The 25960-nt window shown below is 42.0% G+C and overlaps 1 protein-coding gene across 2 annotated transcripts; it reads right to left on the bottom strand.

The window, feature by feature from the left end:
* Window positions 1–3376: 3376 nt before the first annotated feature.
* LOC109889649 (glucoside xylosyltransferase 1) lies at window positions 3377–25379 on the bottom strand. Of its 2 annotated transcripts, XM_020481233.2 has the most exons (8): window positions 25026–25379; window positions 19061–19141; window positions 12623–12812; window positions 12294–12425; window positions 11771–12022; window positions 9529–9652; window positions 9070–9242; window positions 3377–6503 (listed from the first exon to the last, which is right to left on the bottom strand). In XM_020481233.2, the coding sequence occupies exons 1-8, from the start codon at window positions 25271–25273 to the stop codon at window positions 6342–6344; spliced, it is 1362 nt and encodes a 453-aa protein (XP_020336822.1). In that variant the 5' UTR covers window positions 25274–25379; the 3' UTR covers window positions 3377–6341. The 2 variants fall into 2 exon arrangements, with proteins under 2 accessions (XP_020336822.1, XP_020336823.1); XM_020481234.2 differs by lacking the exon at window positions 19061–19141.
* Window positions 25380–25960: the final 581 nt, after the last annotated feature.

Here is a 25960-nt window from a genome sequence, read left to right as displayed (position 1 = left end):
ACAAGACACATGGCTGGCAGGGAGCTCTCTGTCTCTCTCAGCTAACAAGACTCCTCATCCTCCGAGAAAGAAAAGGTGTTTGGTGGGTGGATGGATGGATGGGGGAAGGTGTTTTCACATTACAGGAGGTCTGCTCTGTGACTCTCAAAGACAATTTTTTTTTTTTTTACTGACATTACATCCAACATCTCATCAACACTTTCTTGACCTTCCCATTTGATCCCAAACATCTTCTCTAAAAGATTCAAAGATCCTTTCACAGTAGTGTGCAGTCTTTTCTTGTAAAAGGTCAAATGAACCACAGTCCTTGTTGTGTACCCAATTGGTAACTAATAGCATGCATGACGATTCATTATTATATCCTTTTGTTAGGTTCTGGGCGGCAGGTAGCCTAGTGGTTAGAGCGTTGGGCCAGTAACCGAAAGGTTGCTGGATTGAATCCCGGAGCTGACGGGGTAAAAATCTGTCCTTCTGCCACTGAACAAGACAGTTAAACCCACTTAGGCCGTCATTGTAAATAAGAATTTGTTCCTAACTGACTTGCCTAGTCAAATAAAAAGAGAGAGAAGATCCTGTATCTAACCCTGTGAATGATAGATATAGTTTATTACATACCAGCTGACATTGAGGCCCCAGCCCCCACCCCTTTTACTTTACTGTGTTAGGCCATTTACCTCATACTTAACGTCTGGGCTTTTAAAGTGCTATTGAGCAGAAGGAAGGCAGGCAGGCTTCCAGAGCAGCTGGGGGCGGACCACAACGTGGTGTCTCTGGGCAATTGTGCCTCGTTGGCAAAAGCGGGCATAAGTAATCCATACCCAACAATCAAGTAAGTCGTGACGAACTAATTTACAAAACGCTGTTTTGGAAGAGACTGACATTACAATCAAAATGATTTTGTAGTCAATTATGACACTAGAATTCGAATGTTACGGGAATCATATTGATGCGACAGTCTTTTTAAAACCAGAGAAGTTGGTTCTGAAGGGGCAGTTGACCTTTAAACCCTTTATACTGGTACTCGTATACATACGGGTTGAAAATTGCAGATTTGGGCACTGATAAGTGCCTAAAATTGGAACGTAGTGGCTTTACAGGATAGACATGACGTCAGAGCTCTGGCTCTGTGCTTCAAAGCGGCGGTAATTGGAAAACTCTTGCACATGTTGTTGTCTTGAGTGAGGAAAATGCTGTAAATGAAGAAGACTCACTATATTTTGAAAGATGAAACATTGAGGATTATAATAAATACTGCTTTGATGTCATATAAGCAAGCCAAACACCCATAAGTCTTTTAACATCAATTATCTTTTTCATATTCACATAATGTTTCCCACAGTTGTGTTAAGTTGGCTGGATGTCCGTTGGGTGGTGGACCATTCTTGATGCACACGGGAAACGTTTGTGACACAAACTACCACACCCCATTCAAAGGCACTAAAACTTTTGTCTTGCCCATTCACCTTCTGAATAGCACACACACACACACACACAATCCAGGTATCAATTGTCTCAAGGCATAAAAATCCTTGTTTAACCCATCGCCTCCCCTTCATCTACACTGATTGACATTAACAAGGGATCATAGCTTTCACCTGGTAAGAAAAAGTATATGTGAACCCTTTGGAATTACCTGGATTTCTGCATAAATTGGCCATTAAATTTGATCTGATCTTCATCTAAGTCACAACAATAGACAAACGGTGTGCTTAAACTAATAACACACAACTTATTGTATTTCTCTTGTCTATATTGAATACATCATTTTAAACATTCACAGTGTAGGTTGGAAAAAGTATGTGAACCCCTAGGCTAATGACTTCTCTAAAAGCTAATTGGAGTCAGGAGTCAGCTAATCTGGAGTCAAATCAACAACAAGATTGGAGATGTTGGTTAGAGCTGCCTTGCCCTATAAAAAGAAACCTCACAAAATTTGAGAGTTTGCTATTCACAAGAAGCATTGCCAGATGTGAACCACGCCTCAAACAAAAGAGATCTCAGAAGACCTAAGATTAAGAATGGTTGACTTGCATAAAGCTGGAAAGGGTTACAAAAGTGGCCATCCTGCAAAGATGACTGCAAGAGAACAGTGCAGAATGTTCACGGAGGCTAAGAAGAATCCTAGAGTGTCAGCTAAAGACTTACAGAAATCTCTGGAACATGCTAACATCTCTGTTGACGAGTCTACAATACGCAAAACACTAAACAAGAATGTTGTTCATGGGAGGACACCACGGAAGAAGCCACTACTGTCCCCCAAAAAATAAAACATTGCTGCACGTCTAAAGTTAGCAAAAGAGCACCTGGATATTCCAAAGTACTACTGCCAAAATATTCTGTGGACAGATTAAACTAAAGTTGAGTTGTTTGGAAGGAAAGTACAGCACTGTGTGTGGAGGGAAAAAAAGGCACAGCACAGCAACATCAAAACCTCATCCCAACTGTAAAGTATGGTGGAGGGAGCGTCATGGTTTGGGGCTGCTTTGCTGCCTCAGGGCCTGGACAGCTTGCTATTGTCGACGGAAAAATGAATTCCCAAGTTTATCAAGCCATTTTGCTGGAGAATGTAAGGCTATCTATCCGTCAATTAAAGCGCAACAGAAGTTGGGTGATGCAAAACGACAACGACCCAGAACAGAAGTAAATCAACAACAGAATGGCTTCAACAGAGGAAAATACACCTTCTGGAGTGGCCCAGTCTGATCCTGACCTCAACCCGATTGAGATGCTGTGGCATGACCTCAAGAGAGCAGTTCACACCAGCAATATTCTTGGGAAGTCTGAACTGAAACAGTTTTGTAAAGAGGAATGGTCCAAAATTCCTCCTGACCGTTGTGCAGGTCTGATTCCCGACTACAGAAAACGTTTGGTTGTGGTTATTGCTGTCAAAGGAGGGTCAACCAGTTATTAAATCCAAGGGTTCACATACTTTTCCCACCCTGCACTGTAAATGTTTATAAGGTGTTCAATAAAAAAGACCTGAAAACCTATAATTGTTTGTGTGTTATTAGTTTAAGCAGACTGTGTATTGTTGTGACTTAGATGAAGATCAGATGAAATTATATGACCAATTTTTTACAGAAATCCAGGTAATTCCAAAGGGTTTACAATTTTTCGTTCCACTGTATATACTCCATATAATGATTGTAGCCTATAGACATGATATCAACTTTGAGGTAGACTTAATTAACAAAAATACCATGTCTATACCATAGACCATATTATATAACTAATTATCTCCCTCCATCTGTTTGCGAAACCCCAAGAAAACTACAAAAAAAAGACTGCTTAATTCCACCAACACTGTTCTATCGATTGTAGCCTTTTATATATGAAATATTGCACATTTACTGGTCGGTCAAGCAGCACAACCAAGTTCACAACCAGGTGTAATATTTATTATAAACAATATATGGCTATAACATCACAATGAACAAACTTGTTTTACCATAGATTGGCTATACTCAATAAAACATGTCATACACGGTCAGATTTTAACATTGATATTTTAAGACGTAATCCATGATCTGTACAATCAGTAGTGCAAAATCTGTGTTTAGCATCAGTTAGAAATGGAGGGAAAGAAAGAAAAAATCACTTCTTAATACAGTTTGGTTGTGTCAAGTCAATGTACAATTGGAGAAAATGTATGTTATTTCAGAATATATTCAATACATATTAAAAAAGGTATTTTCAGTATGTTTGCTTCTTTCGTACCTATAAGATTCACATGTGAATCCAAAAACATTAAGTTATAATGAAGTACAGTACGTACTTTTCAGATACAGCATAAACCTGGGGGATAAGTTCAATGCCCAGAGCATAACAACCTATCGCATGTCAACTTTAGCTAAAACCAAACATGTTATGATTAAATCTCTTTAGTAAACCTTCATGCCTAATTCCACACAAACATTGATTAATGGCTATTATAGAATTCTATCTATGTTTACATGGAGACTATGGACGTATTCTTGGATCATTTACTCAGTAGTTATAATCATTAGAGTTATAATATGGCAGACATTAAAAGTGCATTCTGTTGATAGATGTAATCTCATTTACAGTGCATTCGGAAAGTATTCAGACGCCTTCCCCTTTTCGCCATTTTGTTACGTTACAGCCTTATTCTAAAATTGAATGAATACATCTTCAATCTACACACAATACCCCATAATGACAAAGCAAAAACAGATTATTTTTTATTTTCCCGTTGATCATCCTTTCTTATGTTTCTACAACTTGATTGGAGTCCACCTGTGGTAAATTCAATTGATTGGACAAGATTTGGAAAGGCACACACCAGTCTATATAAGGTCCCATAGTTGGCAGTGCATGTCAGAGCAAAAACCAAGCCACGAGGTTGAAGGAATAGTCCGTAGAGCTCCGAGAGGATTGTGTCGAGAAACATCTGGGAAAGGGTACCAAAAAATGTCTGCAGCATTGAAGGTCCCCAAAAATACAACGGCCTCACACATTCTTAAATGGAAGAAGTTTGGAACCACCGAGACTATTCCGGCCAAACTGAGCAATCTGGGGAGAAGGACCTTGGTCAGGGAGGTGGCCAAGAACCCGATGGTCACTCTGACAGAGCTCCAGAGTTCCTCGTCGGAGATGGTAGAAACTTCCAGAAGGATAACCAGCTCTGCAGGACTCCACCAATCAGGCCTTTATGGTAGTGGCCAGACAGAAGCCACTCCTCAGTAAAAAGCACATGACAGCCAACATGGAGTTTGCCAAAAGGCACCTAAAGGACTCTGAGACCATGAGAAATACAATTCTCTGGACTAATGAAACCAAGATTGAACTCTTTAGCCTGACTCCCAAGCATCACATCTGGAGGAAACCTGGCACCATCCCTACGGTGAAGCATGGTGGTGGCAGCATCATGTTGTGGGGATGTTTTTCAGCGGCAGGGACTGGGAGACTGGTCAGGATCGAGGGAAAGATGAACAGAGAAAAGTACAGAGAGATAACTGATGAAAACCTGCTCCAGAGCGCTCAGGACCTCAGTCTGGGGCGAAGATTCACCTTCCAACAGGACGACCCTAAGAACATAGCCAAGACAACGCAGGAGTGGTCTTGGGACAAGTTTCTGAATGTTCTTGAGTGGCCCAGCCAGAGTACGGACTTGAACATGATCTAACATCACTGGAGAGACCTGAAAATATCTGTGCAGTGATGCTCCCCATCCAACCTGACAGAGCTTGAAAGGATCTGCAGAGATGAATGGGAGAAACTCCCCAAATACAGGTGTGCCAAGCTTGTAGTGTCATACCCAAGAAGTCAAGGCTGTAATTGCTGCCAAAGGTGTTTCAAGAAACTACTGAATAAAGGGCTTGAATACTTATGTAAATGTGATTATTATTTTTTATAAATTTGCCCCCCAAAATGTAAAAACCTGCTCTCTCATTATGGGGTATTGTGTGTAGATTGATGAGGAAAAAAACTATTGAATCCATTTTAGAATAAGGCTGTAACGTAACAAAATTTGAAAAAATTCAAGGTGTCTGAATACTTTCCGAATGCACCGTATAACACCAATATTGATATCCTCAGATTCTAACCTCAAAATACTTCCCTTTAGCATTTGTTTACAATCAAGTTTTGTACCAACAAAACTGCATTCATGGAATAGTTATGACAAACTTTAACCGGTGTGTTGTCATTCTTCATGACACTGCAGGTGTATATTTCAATCTAATTCTAACATTTAAATCTAATTGATATAATATTAACATATACTTTAAATAAAATATATACTTTTGGATCATGCAGGGCATATAAAGAACCGTGATGGGTTCTCTTCCTTGAATACTTCTGAGGATTGCAATGCGATCGTCAGACTGACATTCTCATCACAGGTGAAAAACATACAGCAACCCGATTGTGAAGTGTACCATTTTTGCAGTCAGATGATAGAAATGTCAAATTCTGTAGAGGGGAAAGAGATTTAATTTCAGCGCTTTCCCACACGTTTTGACTGCAGTTCCCTAACCTGATGATTATCACGTTCACGGGACAAAGTTTTTTGAGGAACAACGGCTCCACAGGAAAACAGACACGGTGTTACACTGATCATCTTCCCCTCGAAATTGTCTTTGGAGCAGTGTCGACGCGCCGGTAGCTGTTGCCCGTTTGTAAACAGAAGACGGATTCATCTAACTTTGGGCATGGACGGTTGAGGAAAGAGCGTGGGCTAAATCCCGCCCCGGGATCATATACACATGCCAGTAATGCATGCTCTTCCCTATACTCCTGGGGGCATAGTTTCGAGGTGTGCCACAGAGTGTCCGTCAGCCATCGATGGTAGTAGGAGAGTGGTAGGCTAGTGGTATACGTCACCTTCCCTCTATGGTTTCCTGTTGAAGTATGCCGATGCTCCGTTTTAACCTCTTAGTAAACATGTGGCTGGCTCTTCCACAGTAGGTGTGTTTGGTCTCCTGAAGCTTTGCCTCCAGGGGGAGGAGTAGGGACTGGACTAGGTTGTCCCCAAATGTGTACTGTGGAGAAGAAAACAAAATGTATATGATTACATGTCAGTGCAGGAATTTGGTCTAGTGGTAGCACTGCTGCGGTCAACTCTGGACGACCACAAATTGCCCCCAAAAGATCAGGCTTCGACCCTCGCTTTGGTTACTCATCACGGCATCTCCGACCTCATCTCTCAGTCACTGCAGACCCAATCTCTTCAGTCATAGCCATGAATAAAGAATCAAGCTTTTTTATGTTCCGTGGGTGAGCCGCACTTTTACAGCAGGCACAGTAGAGAGGAAATGACCTTTTTACGAGGGCTCATTGGAACCCAGTTTGGCTAAGCATTAGGTCACTCAAAGGATGCACACACACTTGCTTTATCATCTATCATACACAACAGCAGGCCATAAAGCAGCATTAACTGTCTCTTATTGATTTTTATGTGGATGCTGTTGGGTGGTGATGGCGGTCTTCTTGGTGTGTGTGTGCGTGTGTGTGTTTCGTGTTCCTTGTCCACAACATCCCATCATTGTGTCTCAACATAGCATCATCAGCACTAACCTTTTTACAACTCTTCTGTGGATTTGGCTCATATCAGTAATGGTGAGCCCGGGTTTATTGCCAAGCAGCCTCAGTGCAAGCTGGGATAGGTCGTCTAGGGAGAGACACTGACTGAGTTCTTTGTGTGCTGAGAATGAGAGTGTTCTCCAGAAATGCCTGCTACAGTATGGGCTTCAGGCCTGCTGTCCTCAAAGGACTTGGAGGGGAGGGAATGGGGGAGCAGGGAGAGAGGAAACTGAAAGAGGTGTAAAGGAAGAGAATGAAAGACAGAGCGGCAGCAAAGGAAGAACTGGTAAGAGCTTCTTCCAAATGCTCAACAGACGGAACACAAGCTGTTGAAAGGCTGGTTAAATACTAAACACAGCTTCAACTATAAGAAAACGGATAAATAATTCTCAACCTAAAGAGCACTATTGGCTTAAGTTAACACACAGCAAGTTTCAATAACAAACTATTTCCTTCTCAGTTGTTCGTGAGTGGACTCTGGGTTAGAATGCACCTGGGCATCCCCGCTGTAGGAGTGAGTGTGTGCTGTGTGTGTGTGTGTGTGTATTATTATAATCAATTATAATCACATGGAGCTGATTTGCTGGTGTTTTTACATTTTGTTTTTGCTCAGAAAACTTTGGGGCTAAATAAAAATCACCCATGGACCGCCAGTTAGGGAACCCTGCTCGAAAAATGCCAGTACTAGGAGTGATTGGTGAGTGGACACAGGTCTGGTTAGTAGGTAGGTAGGGATTAGCCTGGCTTTGGGAGAGCGGAGGCAGAATTACAGAGACGTTAAAGGGACTATCAATTTAGCATTTTCATCTGGATGGATGGAAGTCCACCAAATAAAAAGCAATGACCCGGAGTGCCCTGATGATGTAATCGAGCAAATGTTAAGAGGATAGGTTGTTTATTAAAAAAAGGTCCAACGCAGCACTTTTTTTTATCTCAATTTCAAATCATTTTTTAAATTAAAGTACCTTGCTGTGATTCTTATTTTGGACCATTTTAATGAAAATAAACAAAAATAGCTTATTTAAGAAGCTATATCTCAAGCCAGAAATTTTGAGTGGTTCGGAACTATTTCTTATTGGTCTATTGGCTACAGCCTGGTGATGTCACTAGGCAGGCCAAAACTCTATCGCACCAAATCAGGATGAAACTTCAGGCAGTCTTTTCAAACAGCTCATACACAAAAAAGGTATTATTAACTTTCTCAATTTCAAAGTAGTATTTCAACCTCAGTGTGGAAATGTATATAAAGACATAGGAAAATCATGTTTGACAGCACTGGGCCTAGAGGACAGAAAGACAGGAGAGGAAATGTTAACTCCCACACTAAGGGTATTTGACAAACAGCCCGACTGATCTCAACGCTGTGCGTTACAGGGAAGACATCCTCCTCCCCTCATGCGGTACCCTTCCTGCAGGCTCATCCTGACATGACCCTCCAGCATGACAATGCCACCAGCCATACTGCTCGTTCTGTGCGTGATTTCCTGCAAGACAGGAATGTCAGTGTTCTGCCATGGCCAGCGAAGAGCCCGGGTCTCAATCCCATTGAGCATGTCTGGGACCTGTTGGATCGGGGATGGAGGGCTAGGGCCATTCCCCCCCAGAAATGTCCAGGAACTTGCAGGTGCCTTGGTGGGAGAGCGGGGTAACATCTCACAGCAATAACTGGCAAATCTGGTTACTGCAGTACTTAATGCAGCTGGTGGCCACACCAGATACTGACTGTTACTTTTGATTATGACCCACCTTGTTCAGGGACATATTACTCCACTTCTGTTAGTCACATGTCAGTGGAACTTGTTCAGTTTATGTCTCAGTTGTTTAATGTTATGTTCATACAAATATTTACACATGTCAAGTTTGCTGAAAATAAACACAGTTGACAGTGAGATTACGTTTCTTTTTTTGCTGAGTTTAGTTAAATGCATCAGGAAGCACATCCTCCCTCAGGTCTGATGTTCTTTACTTCAATATCCCCCCCTGTCTGAATTCCCAGGTTACAGGCATAGCTGAGGATGTCGTTACCTTCTGGATGGCTTCATAGACGGCCCGGAACGCTGGCTGCTTGTCGTCATGGTAAACACCTCGATTTCCGTGGAGAATGAAGACGCCCTCTTGTTCGGCCTCGAGACAGTTGCTACCGTAGATACAGTGGTCTGGACGGTAGTTCCATTGGCACGGGAACACATACAGGCTCTCTGCACAAGGGAATACAGGAGGAAGAGAGGTAGCTGAGGGTTTCTGTTACACCATTGCGTGAGTTGTATACTTACAGAAAAACAGTTATTCCTCTAGAGGAAGAAGAATAGATTGTTTCAACAATAAAGCAATGTGTCTGTCTGGGTCATGTTCACTTGAATTAAACTAACTAAAAAGATCAGAAACATGGAAGTACTAGCTGCACCCGTCCAATAAGAAATGCACATTTTTGTTTTGGTTGCACAACGGTATGAGGCGGTGGGACCTAATGAAGGTGAGTTTCACCTGGGTTATGATGGAATATGATGTTGAGCAGGTCCTGGTCTCCCCAGGTGATGTTGAGTTTATATTTCTGGAGAAGTGGCATCAGCAGCTCCACCCATTTGAGGGGGACTGACGTCATGTCATTCTGTCATAACAAGTCATAGTAAAGAAAGAACCAAAAATATGTTAAATGACAGTGTGAACCACATTCATTCTGGGTAATGTGACACAATATAAATGGCAAGCTAAAAAAACAGCCAAACTCCTGACTGACACCAAACAATTAATACATTATTTCATCCTTTCTGTGTCTGAGGCATGGCAATATGTTTATAACAGTACACCAGCGTTTCCCAAACTTGGTCCTGAGGACACCAAGTGATTTTGGTTCTTGCCTTAACCCTACACAGCTCATTCAAAGCTTGATGATTAGCTGATAGGGGTCCCAAAGACCGAGTTGAGTTTGGGAAACCCTACAGTACACAGTTGGTGAGCCACAGCTGGTGAGCTACGCAGAAGAATGGCAACAGTGACCTCCTCTGGTCAATAATGGGGGTGCAGAAGACTTACAGAAAATGCCTTAGCCAACATTACAAATTGAAGAACACAACTACGATCATTTACAAATGACAGTACCAGTCAAAGGTTTAGACACACCTACTCATTCAAGAGTTTAATTGTACTATTTTATACATTGTAGAATAATAGCTAAGACATCCAAACTATGAAGTAACACATGGAATCAGGTAGTAACCAAAAAAGTGTTTTATACATTTTTGATTCTTAAAAGTAGCCACCCTCTGCCTTGATGACAGCTTTGCACACTCCTGGGATTCTCTCAACCAGCTTCACCTTGAATCAGTCTTGACGGAATTCCCACATATGTTGAGCACTTGTAGGCTGCTTTTCCTCGGTGGTCCAACTCATCCCAAACCATCTCATTTAGGTTGAGGTCGGGTGATTGAGGAGGTCAGGTCATAGAATGCAAAGCTCCATCACTCTCCTTCTTGATCAAATAGCCCTTACACAGCCTGGAGGTGTGTTGGGTCATTGTCCTGTTGAAAAACAAATGATAGTCCCACTAAGCACAACCCAGATGGGATGGCGTATCACTGCAGAACGCTGTGGTAGCCATGCTGGTTAAGTGTGGCTTGAATTCTAAATAAAAGCACTGACAGTGTCACCAGCAAAGTACCCCCACACCATCACGCCTCCTTTTACGGTGGGAACCACACATGCGGAGATCATCCGTTCACCTACTGTGTGACACAGCGGTTGGAACCAAAAATCTCGAATTTGGACTCAGACCATCCACTGGTCTAAATGCCCATTGCTCGTGTTTCTTGGCCCAAGCCGGCTTGGGCCCTATCTCTTTTCCTTATCGGTGTCCTTTAGTAGTGGTTTCTTTACAGCAATTCGACCATGAAGACCTGATTCACACAGTCTCCTCTTAACAGTTGATGTTGAGATGTGTCTGTTACTTGAACTCCGTGAAGCATTTATTTTGTCTGCAATTTCTGAGGCTGGTAACTCTAATGAACGTATCCTCTGCAGCAGAGGTAATTCTGGGTCTTCCTTTCCTGTGGCGGTCCTCATAAGAGCCAATTTCATCATAGGGCTTGATGGTTTTTGCGAAAGCACTTTTTTTGTTGTTGAAATTTTCCGTATTGACTGACCTTCACGTCTTAAAGTAATGATGGATTGTCATTTCTCTCTGCTTATTTGAGCTGTTCTAGCCATAATATGGCTTTTAAAAAAAAAAAAAAATACGGCTATCTTCTGTATACCACGCCTACCTTGTCACAACACAACTGATGGCTCAAACGCATTAAGGAGGAAAATCCACAAATAAACTTTTTAAAAGGCACACCTGTTAATTGAAATGCATTCCAGGTGACTACGTCATGAAGCTGGTTGAGAGAATGCCAAGAGTGTGCAAAGCTGTCATCAAGGCAAAGGGTGGCTACTTTGAAGAATCTGATTTGTTAAACACTTTTTTGGTTACTACATGATTCCATGTGTTATTTAATGGTTTTCACTATTATTCTACAATGTAGAAATAGTAAAAATAAATGTCTTGAATGAGTAGGTGTCCAAACTTTTGACTGCTACTGTACCTTCAACAGTTTGGCCTTTCTAGACACAAAATGCTTTAACAGAACATACAAAAAAATAAGCTGAGAAAGTTCAAGAGATCCTGACAACCTCTTCTCAAGCATATACACCTACACACAAAGACACTCATTCTCACTGACACAATCACCTTGAAGTATTTCTCTCTTATCCGGGTCATGTTCATGAGCATGACGCCAGAGTTGACCCCGGTCTTTCCATAGTAAGGGTGACGTGCGAAGCGGTTGTACCAGGCGATGCGTGGCTCCTCATGCTCAGGGGCCATGGCTGCCAGATGGGTGGAGTTGAAGAGGGAGAGCAGGGACCAGATCTCCTCTACAGGCTGGAGGAACAAGATATCCGTGTCCACGTACAGCAGAGAGTCTACGTCTTTTAGGATCAACTGGGAGAGGAGGCAAAAAAAAGGTTAGAATGCCCAAGAACATAATCAAACATTACACACATTACTCTGACAGCACGCCATTTTCCTGATTCCCTGACCCAGATTTCAAATGGAGAATCTTCAATGAAAGTTGTTGAGGTCCAGGAATGGGCTTAATCTGGGTCCAATATCTCATGAACAAACGTGTATTGTTCTCAGCAAGGGGGACACTGAACAGTTTAATTGAGTTTTTTTTTATTATGGCCAGTCTCATCAAACCCTGAGGACTCACCGGAAGGAAGAGCCTTTGAGAAGCACAGGGTTTGAAGAGTTTCTTCCACTCCTTGGCGTTCTCACTGGGGAAGGTGATGGGGTACGTGGTGTAGTTAAACCTGGTCTGGAAGACACTGGGCCACAAGTCCAGCTGAGGGAAAATACGCAGGGAACAGACACAAGTGAACTGGTTCGCTTTGACAGAGACAACCACACACCGGCACAGGTACAGACATATAGTTCAACAGCTTCTCTCTTCTTCTTCTAGTTCCATCCTCTTAACTGCTAGGGCCATATCACTTAGTACCAAAATTCATCCTGCCACTAATTCCTGTTCTCCATACTTACAGACTCTCCAAAGCTGCCATGCAGATGGTCCTCTGCGAAAATGTGAAAATGTAGCGGTTTGGCGCTGAAGAGGAGCGCAGACTTTAACATGGTAAGAGTCTCCTCTAGTCTGGGACCACAGGCCACTACAGCCAGATGGAGCCGCTCATCTCTAGTGGCCTCCTGGACGCTGGCGGAGGCTGGCTTCTCCCTGAGATAGTAAGAGATAAGAAAAGAGAGGAGGGCAGCATCTTAGGGCACTTTAGAAGGGCACCACTTGCACAGTCCCCGTCATGGATTTAAAAGCATTGGATTGTGGGAAGTATTGGATGGTGGGAATTCACAACATATTACTCTTTTGAGCTCTATGAACTTTATCCAACATGTTACTGAGCCCACCCATACTCTGGACCTGGTTATTACCAAGGGGTTTTCTACTGGGCCCACCCACAATCACACCCATACTCTGGACCTGGTTATTACCAAGGGGTTTTCTACTGGGCCCACCCACAATCACACCCATACTCTGGACCTGGTTATTACCAAGGGGCTTTCTATTGACATATCCTCTAATGTTGAAGTTGCTTTATCTGATCACCACTGTGGAGTTTTTTACTACCTCGTTGCCTATTGCACAGGGTAATACTGATCGCATTATTAAGAAACACTATCTTACCTCTGATGTTGCTACAGATTTTATTGAACTGTATGAACAATACTCCACCTATTCTGCCGATTTAGTTGATAACTTTAATAGCTAATTAAAGGGCAACCATTGATGCCATAGCTCCAGTAAAGCTGAAAAGGGCCTCATCCAAATGGAGTGAGGAAACTCCCTTGGATGAGTGAGGAAACTATAATCAATTAAAAATAAAAATTGCAGAAAGGCAGAGCGGAACTTGAGAAAATCAAAGTTGCAGGTCCTTTATGATATTTCATGGCAATAAGACATGCCAGGCGAGCTCATTTTTCTAACTCGATCACTATTAAAAAAAAATCTGAATAATTTGAGTGCTCCTCGACCATTGACTGCCTGATAGTTTTGCCAGGGTACCAATTTATGTGGACTTCCCTCATCTAAATGTGATGAGTTCGCAGCATATTTCAGAGATAAGATAACCAACATTAGGCTGGGTATCATTCAAGCAAGACCTGATGAGAAGAATGATGATATGTGCCCTAGACTACCACACAAAGGCACTATGGATTTATTTTCCTTGGTTGACATGCTCAGGAAAGTGAGATCACAACTTAAGCTGTGTACCTGCCTTCTCGATCCTATCCCCACCACCTTCATCAAAACTGTTTTTAAATTGTATATCTGAAGAAGTGCAAGCTATTATTAAAAATCACTCATTGTTCACAGGCACTTTCCCCACTGCACTAAAAACTGCTATGGTGAAACCCCTTCTGAACCAAAGTAATCTAGATTTTTTGGGGGAAACCCCCACCTTTCATTCTTAAGCTAAATTCCAGAGAAATAAAGCAAAATTCTGGAGAAATTGGTGTTCAAAACAAAATATTTGTTTAAGTGGCAACATTTTTAAAAACATTTCAAATCTGCTTTTTGTCCACACCACAGCACATAGACAGCCTTAGTTAAAGTTGCATTTGACACTGTTAACCATGATGTCCTTCTGGACAGACTGGAGAAGTGGGTTGGCCTCTCCGGTCCAGTTCTAAATGAGTTCAGGACGCATTTAACCGGTCGAGAGTTTGTCAAACTTTGAAGAACATAACTTAGAGAGAGAAACTACATATTACATGTGGCGTCCCACGTTGTTCGATTTTGGGTCCGGTACTGTTCAGTTTATATATGTAACCTCTTGGCAGCGTTATCAGGAAGCACTGCATTGATTTTCACGGCTACGCAGACGATACACAACTTTACATTTCTGTGTGACTGGAGGATTTTTAGCTCCACGGATAAATGAGACTGTATTGGGGATTTAAATACTTGGGATGGCTCACAACTTCCTCCAGCTAAATCAAGACAAGACCGAGGTACTTGTTGTTCGAGCCAAAGCAATGAGAGAGAATCTAGCTGCAAATTTTAATTCACAGGCCATAAAAAAAGAGAAAACAGCAGGCAAAACACCTAGGTGTTGTTTTAGATTCTGAACAAAATCTTGAATCACACATCAGGAATGTGACCAAAATAGCTTTTTAACCGCCTGAGGAACTTTGCCAAGGTGCGGCCGTTTCTCTCTCGGCTAATCCAGAGACTCATCCGTGCGTTTATTACAAACAGGCTTGACTGCTGTAATGCTCTGCTGTCTGGTCTACCCAGGAAAGCCGTTGGTCAACTGAAAAAAACATACAGAATGCTGCAGCACGGGTACTGACCGAGACCAGAGCACACATTACACCGCTTTCAATGTCTCTGCATTGGCTGCCTGTGAGTTTTTGAATACATATTTTTTTTTTTTTAAAGAGTCTTCTATTGGTTTTTAAAATCAATCCAGGATTGTGTACCCCAATACATGTCAGACATGCTTTTAAGTTATGCACCCAGTGGGTGCCTCAGGTCCTCTGGCACTGGTATTTTAGCCAAAGCCTAGGACCAAGAGGCATGGAGAGGCAGCCTTTAGGTATTATGCATCCAGCCTCTGGAATAACCTGCCAGAGAACCCGAGGGAGGCTGAAACGGTAGACATAATTAAAACGGATCTTCAAACACATTTTTAGCTTTGATTTTCCTGATTTTTAGTTCTCTTTTGTTTGTTTATCTTATGTTTGTTGTGTAGTAAATATTTCAGCTTTTATTTTTTATTTTATCTGTAAAGCATATTGCGTTGCATTCCATGTCAAAAACGTGCTGTATAAATAAAGGTTGATTTGATATGCTATCTTGCAAACTACTAACGGTCACTGTTTGTCACCCCGTTGACCATAGGAGTTGGCAAACTGAGACCAGGATCCGGTTTCCCAAAAGCATCGTTCATCGTTAGAACCTTTGTAGGTACATTGTTTAATCTAAACAACTCTTGAAGCAATTATCAGCAGACAAAAAATAAATCACTAAAAACAGAGATTACCCAAGAATAAATATTCGATATTGTTAAAATATTTGCACGGAAAAAAGTACCAGGAATGAGCGGCTTTCCCATAGAATTCCATTCAAGAGCAAGTTTCAGTTTAATACAATATGCAAATATATATATATATATATATATATATATCTCAAAAATGGCTGTTGATGCCAAAAAGGCTTGACCATCTTGAATGTCCTTTTCTACTAAAGACTTTGGAAGCTTTCAACTTTCCAGATGAAATAACACATTTTCCAAAAATATTGTATACATTTTCCTAAAGCTAATATGTACACAAACAATATCTGATTAAATTGCTTTACAAAGACGCACAAGACTGTGATGTCCCCTCACCCTCCTCCTGTTTGCACTGTCAATTCTACCGCATGCAGAAAGAACTAGACAGGACCCAAAACATAACAGGTATCAGTATTGGTAAAACATGAATATAAACTTAACCGTTTTGCAGTTGATCTCCAGATATACCTGACCAATATTGAAAACTCAATGCCCCCCTTGCTAAAATTATTTTCAGAATACTCAAAAATCTCAGGATATAAAATGAACGTGGGGGGGATCCTTTAAGTGGACCACAACAAATATTTAATTCTTAGGATGATTCATTTGACAAACAAATATATAAAGACGACTATATTCTAAACTCAGCAAAAAAAGAAATGTCCCTTTTTCAGGACCCTGTCTTTCAAAGATAATTTGTAAAAGCCAAATAACTTCACAGATCTTCATTGTAAAGGGTTTAAACACTGTTTCCCATGCGGTTCAATGAACCATAAACAATTAATGAACATGCACCTGTGCAATGGTCGTTAAGACACTAACAGCTTACAGACGGTAGGAAATTAAGGTCACAGTTATGAAAACTTAGGACACTAAAGAGGCCTTTCTACTGACTTTAAAAAACATCAAAAGAAAGATGCCCAGGGTCCCTGCTCATCTGCGTGAACGCACCTTAGGCACGCTGCAACAAGGCATGAGGACTGCAGATGTGGCCAGGGCAATAAATTGCAATGTCCATACTGTGAGACACCTAAGACAGCGCTATAGGGAGACAGAACGAACAACTGATCGTCCTCGCAGTGGCAGACCACGTGTAACAACACCTGCATAGGATTGGTACATCTGAACATCACCTGCGGGACAGGTACTGGATGGCAACGACAACTGCCCGAGTTACACCAGGGACACACAATCCCTCCATCAGTGCTCAGACTTTCCGCAATAGGCTGGACTGAGGGCTTGTAGGCCTGTTGTAAGGCAGGTCCTCACCAGACATCACCTGACAAGTCACAGTTTTGTCTCACCAGGGGTGATGGTCGGATTCATGCTTATCGTTGAAGGAATGAGCGTTACACCGAGGCCTGTACTCTGGAGCGGGATCAATTTGGAGGTGGAGGGTCCGTCATGGTCTGGGGCGGTGTGTCAGAGCATCATCGGACTGAGCTTGTTGTCATTCTCAACGCTGTGCGTTACAGGGAAGACATCCTCCTCCCTCATGTGGTACCCTTCCTGCAGACTCATCCTGACATGACCCTCCAGCATGACAATGCCACCAGCCATACTGCTCGTTCTGTACGTGATTTCCTGCAAGACAGGAATGTCAGTGTTCTGCCATGGCCAGCGAAGAGCCCAGATCTCAATCCCATTGAGCGCGTCTGGGACCTGTTGGATCAGAGGGTGAGGGCTATGGCCATTCCCCCCAGAAATGTCCAGGAACTTGCAGGTGCCTTGGTGGAAGAGTGGGGTAACATCTCACAGCAAGAACTGACAAATCTGGTGCAGTCCATGAGGAGGAGATGCACTGCAGTACTTAATGCAGCTGGTGGCCACAACAGATACTGACTGTTACTTTTGATTTGGACCCCCCTTGTTCAGGGACACATTATTCCATTTGTTAGTCACCTGTCTGTGGAACTTGTTCAGTTTATGTCTCAGTTGTTGAATCGTATGTTCATACAAATATTTACACATGTTAAGTTTGTTGAAAATAAACGCAGTTGACAGTGAGAGGACGTTTCTTTTTTTGCTGTATTCATTACTCAACGATATGAAAGCAGATCTAATTAAATTGAATAATCTTCCCATAAATCGTACAGGTAGAACAAACCTCTTTAGAATGGCATGACTGCCAAATCCAATACCAATTACCCCACCGAAGACATTCTTTAAAATTAAAAAAATTAAAAAACTATACTCTGTCATAACAGACATAAAAAAATGCTGCACATATTCCCGAAGTCTGAAGTGGTTGCTACACTTGACACTTACAATGCGACTTCTGCTATCAGAATACGAAGATCATATTGAAAACGCGGGTCTAGCACAAAAAAATCGCTTCGTGGACTGATTGTGTTTAGATCAGGAAGACCAGATTTCTCCTGTCTGGACGCAAATCAGGCTACCTACCGAAAGCGCACAGTGGGTGACGTGGGAGGAAAGTGTTTGCTGGCCTCATAAATGCTAACCAGTTAGCTAATGCTAACCCAGTTACAATCCCTTTAGCATCGCTTGCTAGCTAGCGAGGTTAGCTGGCTAGTTTGCCACAGTAGTTACCATCAGTGGTTGTGTTATCATATTTAGCCTATTACACCATTTGTTGAATGCATTCTAGGCATTTGAATATGGCGCGAGGAAAAGGGAATCTGGACAAGGTAGACACATTTAAATGTAGGTGTCGATGCAAGACGCGCTCAGAATTCCATTATCAGACCTCTATGATCAGAATACTAAAGCTGCATGAACTGTCAAGTCTAGACACGGCCTGAAGGTGATTTTAACCTTCCAGACTTGGAATTGTAGCAACTCGCTACCCAGGGCTTTTATTTGCGACACACAGTGCATTCGGAAAGTATTCAGACCCCTTACAGCCTTATTCTAAAATGGATTTAAAAAAATAAAATCTTCAATTTACACACAATAACCCATAATGACAAAGCGAAAAAAAAGAAAAAAAAATACCTTTATTTACATACGTTTTCAGACCCTTTGCAATGACTCTAATGAGACTCGAAACTGAGCTCAGGTGCATCCTGTTTCCATTGCTCATCGTTGAGATGTTTCTACAACTTGATTGGAGAACGCCTGTGACAAATTCAATTAACTAGCCAGCTAGATTGTTGCTTTATAAAAGGCCAAAGAAAGCTAGAAATCGTTTTTAAGAATTCCTCAAGCATTTAAATGGCTAGACAAAAATGGCTAATGTAGCCATCCAGCCAGGAGAATGTTGCTAACGTAGCCAGGATAACCTTGCTAAATAGCTAACCATGAGCTAGCTAGCTAACAGGCATTTTCCGTTTAAAAAAAAACTTGCTCAAGACAGTTAACAGAATTGTCCATTTAAACAACTTTAGCCAATTGACTAATTACTACATTTTTTCTAACATTAGATAGTTAATCCAGAGACTCTTACCTTTGCCTCGATTTGTCAGTCTCGTCCAGATCATCATAGCCCTGGTGAGTGATGTGAAGCTTGAGACAGGCATTTGTAGTTCTGTGTGATAGCCACATTAGCATTTCAATTTCGGGGATTAATACAGACAAATATTTATTTTTAAAAAGTCACAGTCAGAGAGATTTACACGGTTTTCAAAACGAACGAGAAACAGACCTTGTTTTGAAGTGTTTCTAAAAATCCACAATGGATCAAATGAATGGTGGAAAAAATTATTGGAACCATTTCTGTGTTTGACCGCTAGGTTTAATGGGTATTATGACTCCTACTGTGGTAGACTACACTACAAAGCCAGGTTTCCCGATGGAAAAATGGAATGGATGGAATTTACCAATGTTTTAATGATGCATCGTAAAAACAACGGGCCGAAAATGACACACCCGTTTCCAAAAACACCATGCTGTGCACTCGATACAAAGTTACATTTAACTGTCGTTACAGGAGCTGTCACGTTGAAAATTACTCCAGAATTTTGCCTATTATGTATTCATGTTTTTGTGTTATGTTTGCCGTGTATTCTGTTTTCTCCTGATCTTTTGTATGCAATGTTTGACTTTAGTAAATTATGTATTTCTTGAGTGTGTGCAAACTGGGAGCAAGCATGAATAAAGCCAAATTCAAATCGCTCGTTCCCTCGTTGCTATAGAAAATATCAACGTGACCTAAAAAATAAAATGACAATTGTTTTCGCAATTGCTGAACAAATCATTGTAGTCTAACGGCAGGCAGGAATTGGGCTTCAAGTAGGCCTACAGATATTAAACATTAAGTGCCAAGTCAAGCGACATTGGCATAGACCTAACATGGTAACCTTTAGATTTACAGTGTAATTTGTGAGCTTTTTGATGGTTGTAGCCTATAGGCCTAATAGATATAAATATTAACGCAGCTCAGATGTAGTCTAATTACAGGCTGAAAATGGCCAGAAACAAAGAACTTTCTTTAAATTCATTAGTCTATTCTTGTTCTGAGAAATGAAGGCTATTCCATGCGAGAAATTGCCAAGAAAATGAAGATCTCGTACAACGCTGCGTACTACTCCCTTCACAGAGTGCAAACTGGCCCTAACCAAAATAGAAAGAGTGGGGTGCACAACTGAGCAAGAGGACAAGTACATTAGTGTCACGTTTGAGAAACAGACACCTCATAAGTCCTCAACTGGCAGATACGTTAAATAGTACCCGCAAAAGACCAGTCTCAACATCAACAGTGAAGAAGCGACTCCGGGATGCTGGCCTTCTTGGCAGAGTTCCATTTTAATAATTTTTTGGGGGCCAGTCTGAGATATGGCTTTTTCTTTGCAACTCTGCCTAGAAGGCCAGCATCCCAGAGTCGCCTCTTCACTGTTGACGTTGAGATGGGTGTTTTGCGGGTACTATTTAATGAAGCTGCCAGTTGAGGACTTGTGAGGTGTCTGTTTCTCAAACGTGACACTAATGTACTTGTCCTCTTGTTCAGTTGTGCACCGGGGTCTCCCACTCCTCTTTTCTAACGATGCCTTTGCCTTAAGATGCTTTTGGGAAACCGTGTCCAGGTTGCAGTGGTGTGTATTCATGGACGCCAAGGGAAGCCAGGCTTCCAAAACATTTACCAAGAAAAAACAGAAAAATATATAATTCATCTTTCAACAGTGTTTCATAATTTTCCTTTAATTCGCAAGAGGCTGAATGTATCTCACCGGAGAAAGCATCAGAGCAAGCGAAACCGTGCCCCTCTGTCTCTGTTTGTGTAGCCCATCTATCTGATGCTGTCTGGTCAAAAAGAGTAGGACATTGTTGCAGCATGTATAATTAAATGCAATGGAAGCCAGCGAGCATTTGGCCTCCCTTGATACATTTTTAAAAAAAGTATAAAATAGTCAATCAGCGTTGAGCTAAACTGTGTGTGCGCTCAACTGTGAAATGGTGTCGAGGGAAGACTGTTTGGATTTGGCATCACACCAATCCCACCGAGAGCAAAATGTTATTTACAGAAAAAACTTGAATTGTTGCATCTCGTTGTGTTGTTGCTAGCTAAAATTAGGCCCTTTCCTAAACTAGCTGGCTCATTGTTGCCCATGAAAGGAAGTTAGACTACCTGGATAAAATTCTTGCTCGCTAGCCTATGACAAAAACTAAAAGCGTACTGTATGATGAACTCATAGACTGTTTAGTCAACATGAAAGAGGAAGGCATTGACATTTCTCATGATTCCCACAAGCAACTACAGCCCCTCAGGAGTTTTGAATTTTGTAGCCCCCACCAAAGTTTCCCATCCCTGCTCTACAAGTAGGGTGAGTCAAAATGTTGATCTACTTGCACAAACACACACAGACAAATCAGAACCATAGACAGCCAAATCATATTTAGCTTACATTGATTGGACTACATTATTTTTGGTATCTTTTAGTTTTAGACTAAGCATCTGTGATTTGATGGTGATGAAACGGTGCAGCTCCTGTTCTTTGCGATTTGCAGTTACTCTTCGTGTTTCTAACTCAACAGTTGTTTAGTAGTATTTTTTTTAAATGCCTTCCTAACCATCTTAAATAAACATGCCCCATTCAAGAAATTTAGAACCAGGAACAGATATAGCCCTTGATTCTCCCCAGAACTGACTGCCCTTAACCAACACAAAAACATCCTATGGCGTTCTGCATTAGCATCAAACAGCCCCCGTGATATGCAGCTGTTCAGGGAAGCTAGAAACCATTATACACAGGCAGTTAGAAAAGCCAAGGCTAGCTTTTTCAAGCAGAAATTTGCTTCCTGCAACACTAACTCTAAAAAGTTCTGGGACACTGTAAAGTCCATGGAGAATAAGAACACCTCCTCCCAGCTGCCCACTGCACTAAAGATAGGAAACACTGTCACCACTGATAAATCCACCATAATTGAGAATTTCAATAAGCATTTTTCTACAGCTGGCCATGCTTTCCACCTGGCTACTCCTACCCCGGTCAACAGCACTGCACCCCCCACAGCAACTCACCCAAGCCTTCCCCATTTCTCCTTCTCCCAAATCCGTTCAGCTGATGTTCTGAAAGAGCTGCAAAATCTGGACCCCTACAAATCAGCCGGGCTAGACAATCTGGACCCTTTCTTTCTAAAAAATTATCTGCTGAAATTGTTGCCACCCCTATTACTAGCCTGTTCAACCTCTCTTTCGTGTCATCTGAGATTCCCAAAGATTGGAAAGCAGCTGCGGTCATCCCCCTCTTCAAAGGGGGGGACACTCTTGACCCAAACTGCTACAGACCTATATCTATCCTACCATGCCTTTCTAAGGTCTTCGAAAGCCAAGTCAACAAACAGATTACCGACCATTTCGAATCTCACCATACCTTCTCTGCTATGCAATCTGGTTTCAGAGCTGGTCATGGGTGCACCTCAGCCACGCTCAAGGTCCTAAACGATATCTTAATCGCCATCGATAAGAAACAATACTGTGCAGCCGTATTCATTGACCTGGCCAAGGCTTTCGACTCTGTCAATCACCACATCCTCATCGGCAGACTCGATAGCCTTGGTTTCTCAAATAATTGCCTCGCCTGGTTCACCAACTACTTCTCTGATAGAGTTCAGTGTGTCAAATCGGAGGGTCTGCTGTCCGGACCTCTGGCAGTCTATGGGGGTGCCACAGGGTTCAATTCTTGGACCGACTCTCTTCTCTGTATACATCAATGAGGTCGCTCTTGCTGCTGGTGAGTCTCTGATCCACCTCTACGCAGACGACACCATTCTGTATACTTCTGGCCCTTCTTTGGACACTGTGTTTAACAACCCTCCAGGCAAGCTTCAATGCCATACCAACTCTCCTTCCGTGGCCTCCAATTGCTCTTAAATACAAGTAAAGCTAAATGCATGCTCTTCAACCGATCGCTACCTGCACCAGCCCGCCTGTCCAACATCACTACTCTGGACGGCTCTGACTTAGAATACGTGGACAACTACAAATACTTAGGTGTCTGGTTAGACTGTGAACTCTCCTTCCAGACCCATATCAAACATCTCCAATCCAAAGTTAAATCTAGAATTGGCTTCCTATTTCGCAACAAAGCATCCTTCACTCATGCTGCCAAACATACCCTTGTAAAACTGACCATCCTACCAATCCTCGACTTTGGCGATGTCATTTACAAAATAGCCTCCAATACCCTACTCAACAAATTGGATGCAGTCTCTCACAGTGCAATCTGTTTTGTCACCAAAGCCCCATATACTACCCACCATTGCGACCTGTACGCTCTCGTTGGCTGGCCCTCGCTTCATACTCGTCGCCAAACTCACTGGCTCCATGTCATCTACAAGACCCTGCTAGGTAAAGTCCCCCCTTATCTCAGCTCACTGGTCACCATAGCATCTCCCACCTGTAGCACACGCTCCAGCAGGTATATCTCTCTAGTCACCCCCAAAACCAATTCTTTCTTTGGCCCCGCCTCTCCTTCCAGTTCTCTGCTGCCAATGACTGGAACGAACTACAAAAATCTCAAACTGGAAACACTTATCTCCCTCACTAGCTTTAAGCACCAACTGTCAGAGCAGCTCACAGATTACTGCACCTGTACATAAGCCCACCTATAATTTAGCCCAAACAACTACCTCTTTCCCTACTGTATTTAATTTATTTATTTTGCTCCTTTGCACCCCATTATTTTTATTTCTACTTTGCACATTCTTCCATTGCACATCTACCATTCCAGTGTTTTAGTTGCTATATTGTATTTACTTTGCTACCATGGCCTTTTTTTGCCTTTGCCTCCCTTATCTCACCTCATTTGCTCACATCGTATATAGACTTGTTTATACTGTATTAATGACTGTATGTTTGTTTTACTCCATGTGTAACTCTGTGTCGTTGTATGTGTCGAACTGCTTTGCTTCATCTTGGCCAGGTCGCAATTGTAAATGAGAACTTGTTCTCAACTTGCCTACCTGGTTAAATAAAGGTGAAACAAATAAAAAATAAGTAGTCCAAAAATGTTAAAAACATTAACTTGCTGTACATAACATAACTGTTTGTTACATGCAATATGGTTTGTGGACTTCGCCGGACAGAGCTCGCTCACCGGTTTTGTTATGAAACAACATTTATTCTGCCACTGTCTTATTGTCTCGTCCTTTATATATCACGGTTTCAAGGCATATGAACTAACAGGTTATAGAGCAAACACCACAACTAGGTTGTAACATGGCTTTTTTTTCTGGCTTCGCTTCCCCAGTGATTTTACCCAAGCACAGCTACTGCCAGGTTTTAAAATGAATAAAGTGGCCACTGTCTGCCTTTTAAGGGGTTGCCCCAGCCATGCATACATGGGTCCCAATAATCAGTTCATTCCACAAACATCAGGAGGCAGTCTACAACAGGGATTTCAGTAAGACACTGACAATGCCTTACATAAGACTGAACAACAAGTTGAATGCCTTTTGGTTCCATGCTGATTTAATCATGATAGGGGCAGATTAGAGAGCTACTTGGTTATCGAGCAAACTGCTTGAGTTTCTCTAATATTTGCAGAAATAGATAACTAGTTAGGTAAGAACCCATCTTCTTGAACTAAGCAGGACATCTAATGATAGTTAACGTTACCTAACAGGGGGAAAAAAACTGAAATTGCAATGTGGATAATTGTGAATTAGCAAATTAACGGATTTATAGCAGGCAATGATGATCAACATCCTCCCCATGGCATTATGACTTTGGTTAGTTAACCCACTAGCTCATTGATCTGTGGTTGTACATCGTCATCCTTACGGTACGGGGCAATGTTTTATCTGTGAAGTCAACAGATTAGCTGGTTAGCTAACGTTAGCTAGTAATCCTGCTAGCGAAGAGTTGTGGCTATTATTTTACAAGTGTGGCTAGCTTTAGCGTGTTAGCTAGTTACTTGGCTGACTTCTGTAGCCAACTAACTACCTAGTTGGCTAATCAATTGTTATTTTACCTGGTCCTGTCATGTTCTTGGTGGGCAAAAAGGCTTGGCATTCCTCCACCATTCCTGACTATGTGCCCAGTGTCTTGGGCCCCAAATTGGGGTTGCCTGCCACTGGATTTTTTTGTTCTTCTGTCGGTCCATCCGTCCTCGTATTGCGACTCAAAAGACGAGGCTACCGGTAGTTGATTAAAAACATACAGCACCGAAAAGACAGCAAAGACCATGCACAGTAGAAGTGCATGAAGATAACATCGCATTTTGTGAATTAAAAAAAATGCACTTAACCGTGCTACCGTAACATTCTTTCAGATATGGATTTACATTGACTAACTAGGGTTGTGTTTACGTCAACTTTGAGCTCCACCTTCTGTCAAGAAACCAAAGCACAGGGGTGTATTCATTACGTCTTGCAAAGGAAATCGTTTACAGTTTAACCAAACGGAAGCAAACGGGACGAAACGGAGGGACTTACCTGCATTTGTCCAATAGAAACTGTAGTCTTCGTTGTAACACGTTTTCGGTTTGGAGTAAACCGTTTATTGCAAACGTTTTGCAACAGAATCAGCGTGATGAATACACCCCTAATTACTGTTCCAGATATTATTTAATACACACACGGTCAAAAGTATGTGGACACTTGCCCATAGAACATCTCATTCCAAAATCATGGGCATGAATATGGAGTTGGTCCCCCCTTTGCTCCTATAACAGCCTTCACTCTTTTTGGAAGGCTTTCCACTAGATGTTGGAACATTGTTGTCAGGATGTTCAGCCACAAGAGCATTAGTGAGGTCGGGCATTGATGTTGGGCGATTTGGCCCGACACGCAGTCGGCGCTCCAATTCATCCCAAAGTTGTTGCCACGAAGTTGGAAGCATAGAATCGTCTAGCATTAAGATTTCCCTGCACTGGAGCTAAGGGGCCTAGCCCAAACCATGAAAAAC

Source organism: Oncorhynchus kisutch, linkage group LG4, assembly GCF_002021735.2.
Source record: "Oncorhynchus kisutch isolate 150728-3 linkage group LG4, Okis_V2, whole genome shotgun sequence".
In the NCBI taxonomy this organism is placed as follows: domain Eukaryota; kingdom Metazoa; phylum Chordata; class Actinopteri; order Salmoniformes; family Salmonidae; genus Oncorhynchus; species Oncorhynchus kisutch.
Note: the sequence above shows the minus strand (reverse complement) of the source record. Positions and strands in the feature narration are given on the sequence as shown.

What these genes read in the sequence shown, in the direction of transcription:
- LOC109889649 (XM_020481233.2), bottom strand. Translation starts at nt 25,273, where the DNA reads ATGCGATGTTATCTTCATGCACTTCTACTGTGCATGGTCTTTGCTGTC. An exon ending in CTCAAAGGCTCTTCCTTCCG is followed by an intron (nt 12,023 to 12,293) that starts GTGAGTCCTCAG and finishes CTCCTCTCCCAG; the next exon opens with TTGATCCTAAAAGACGTAGA. An exon ending in TAAGAGAGAAATACTTCAAG is followed by an intron (nt 9,653 to 11,770) that starts GTGATTGTGTCA and finishes TTGTTATGACAG; the next exon opens with AATGACATGACGTCAGTCCC.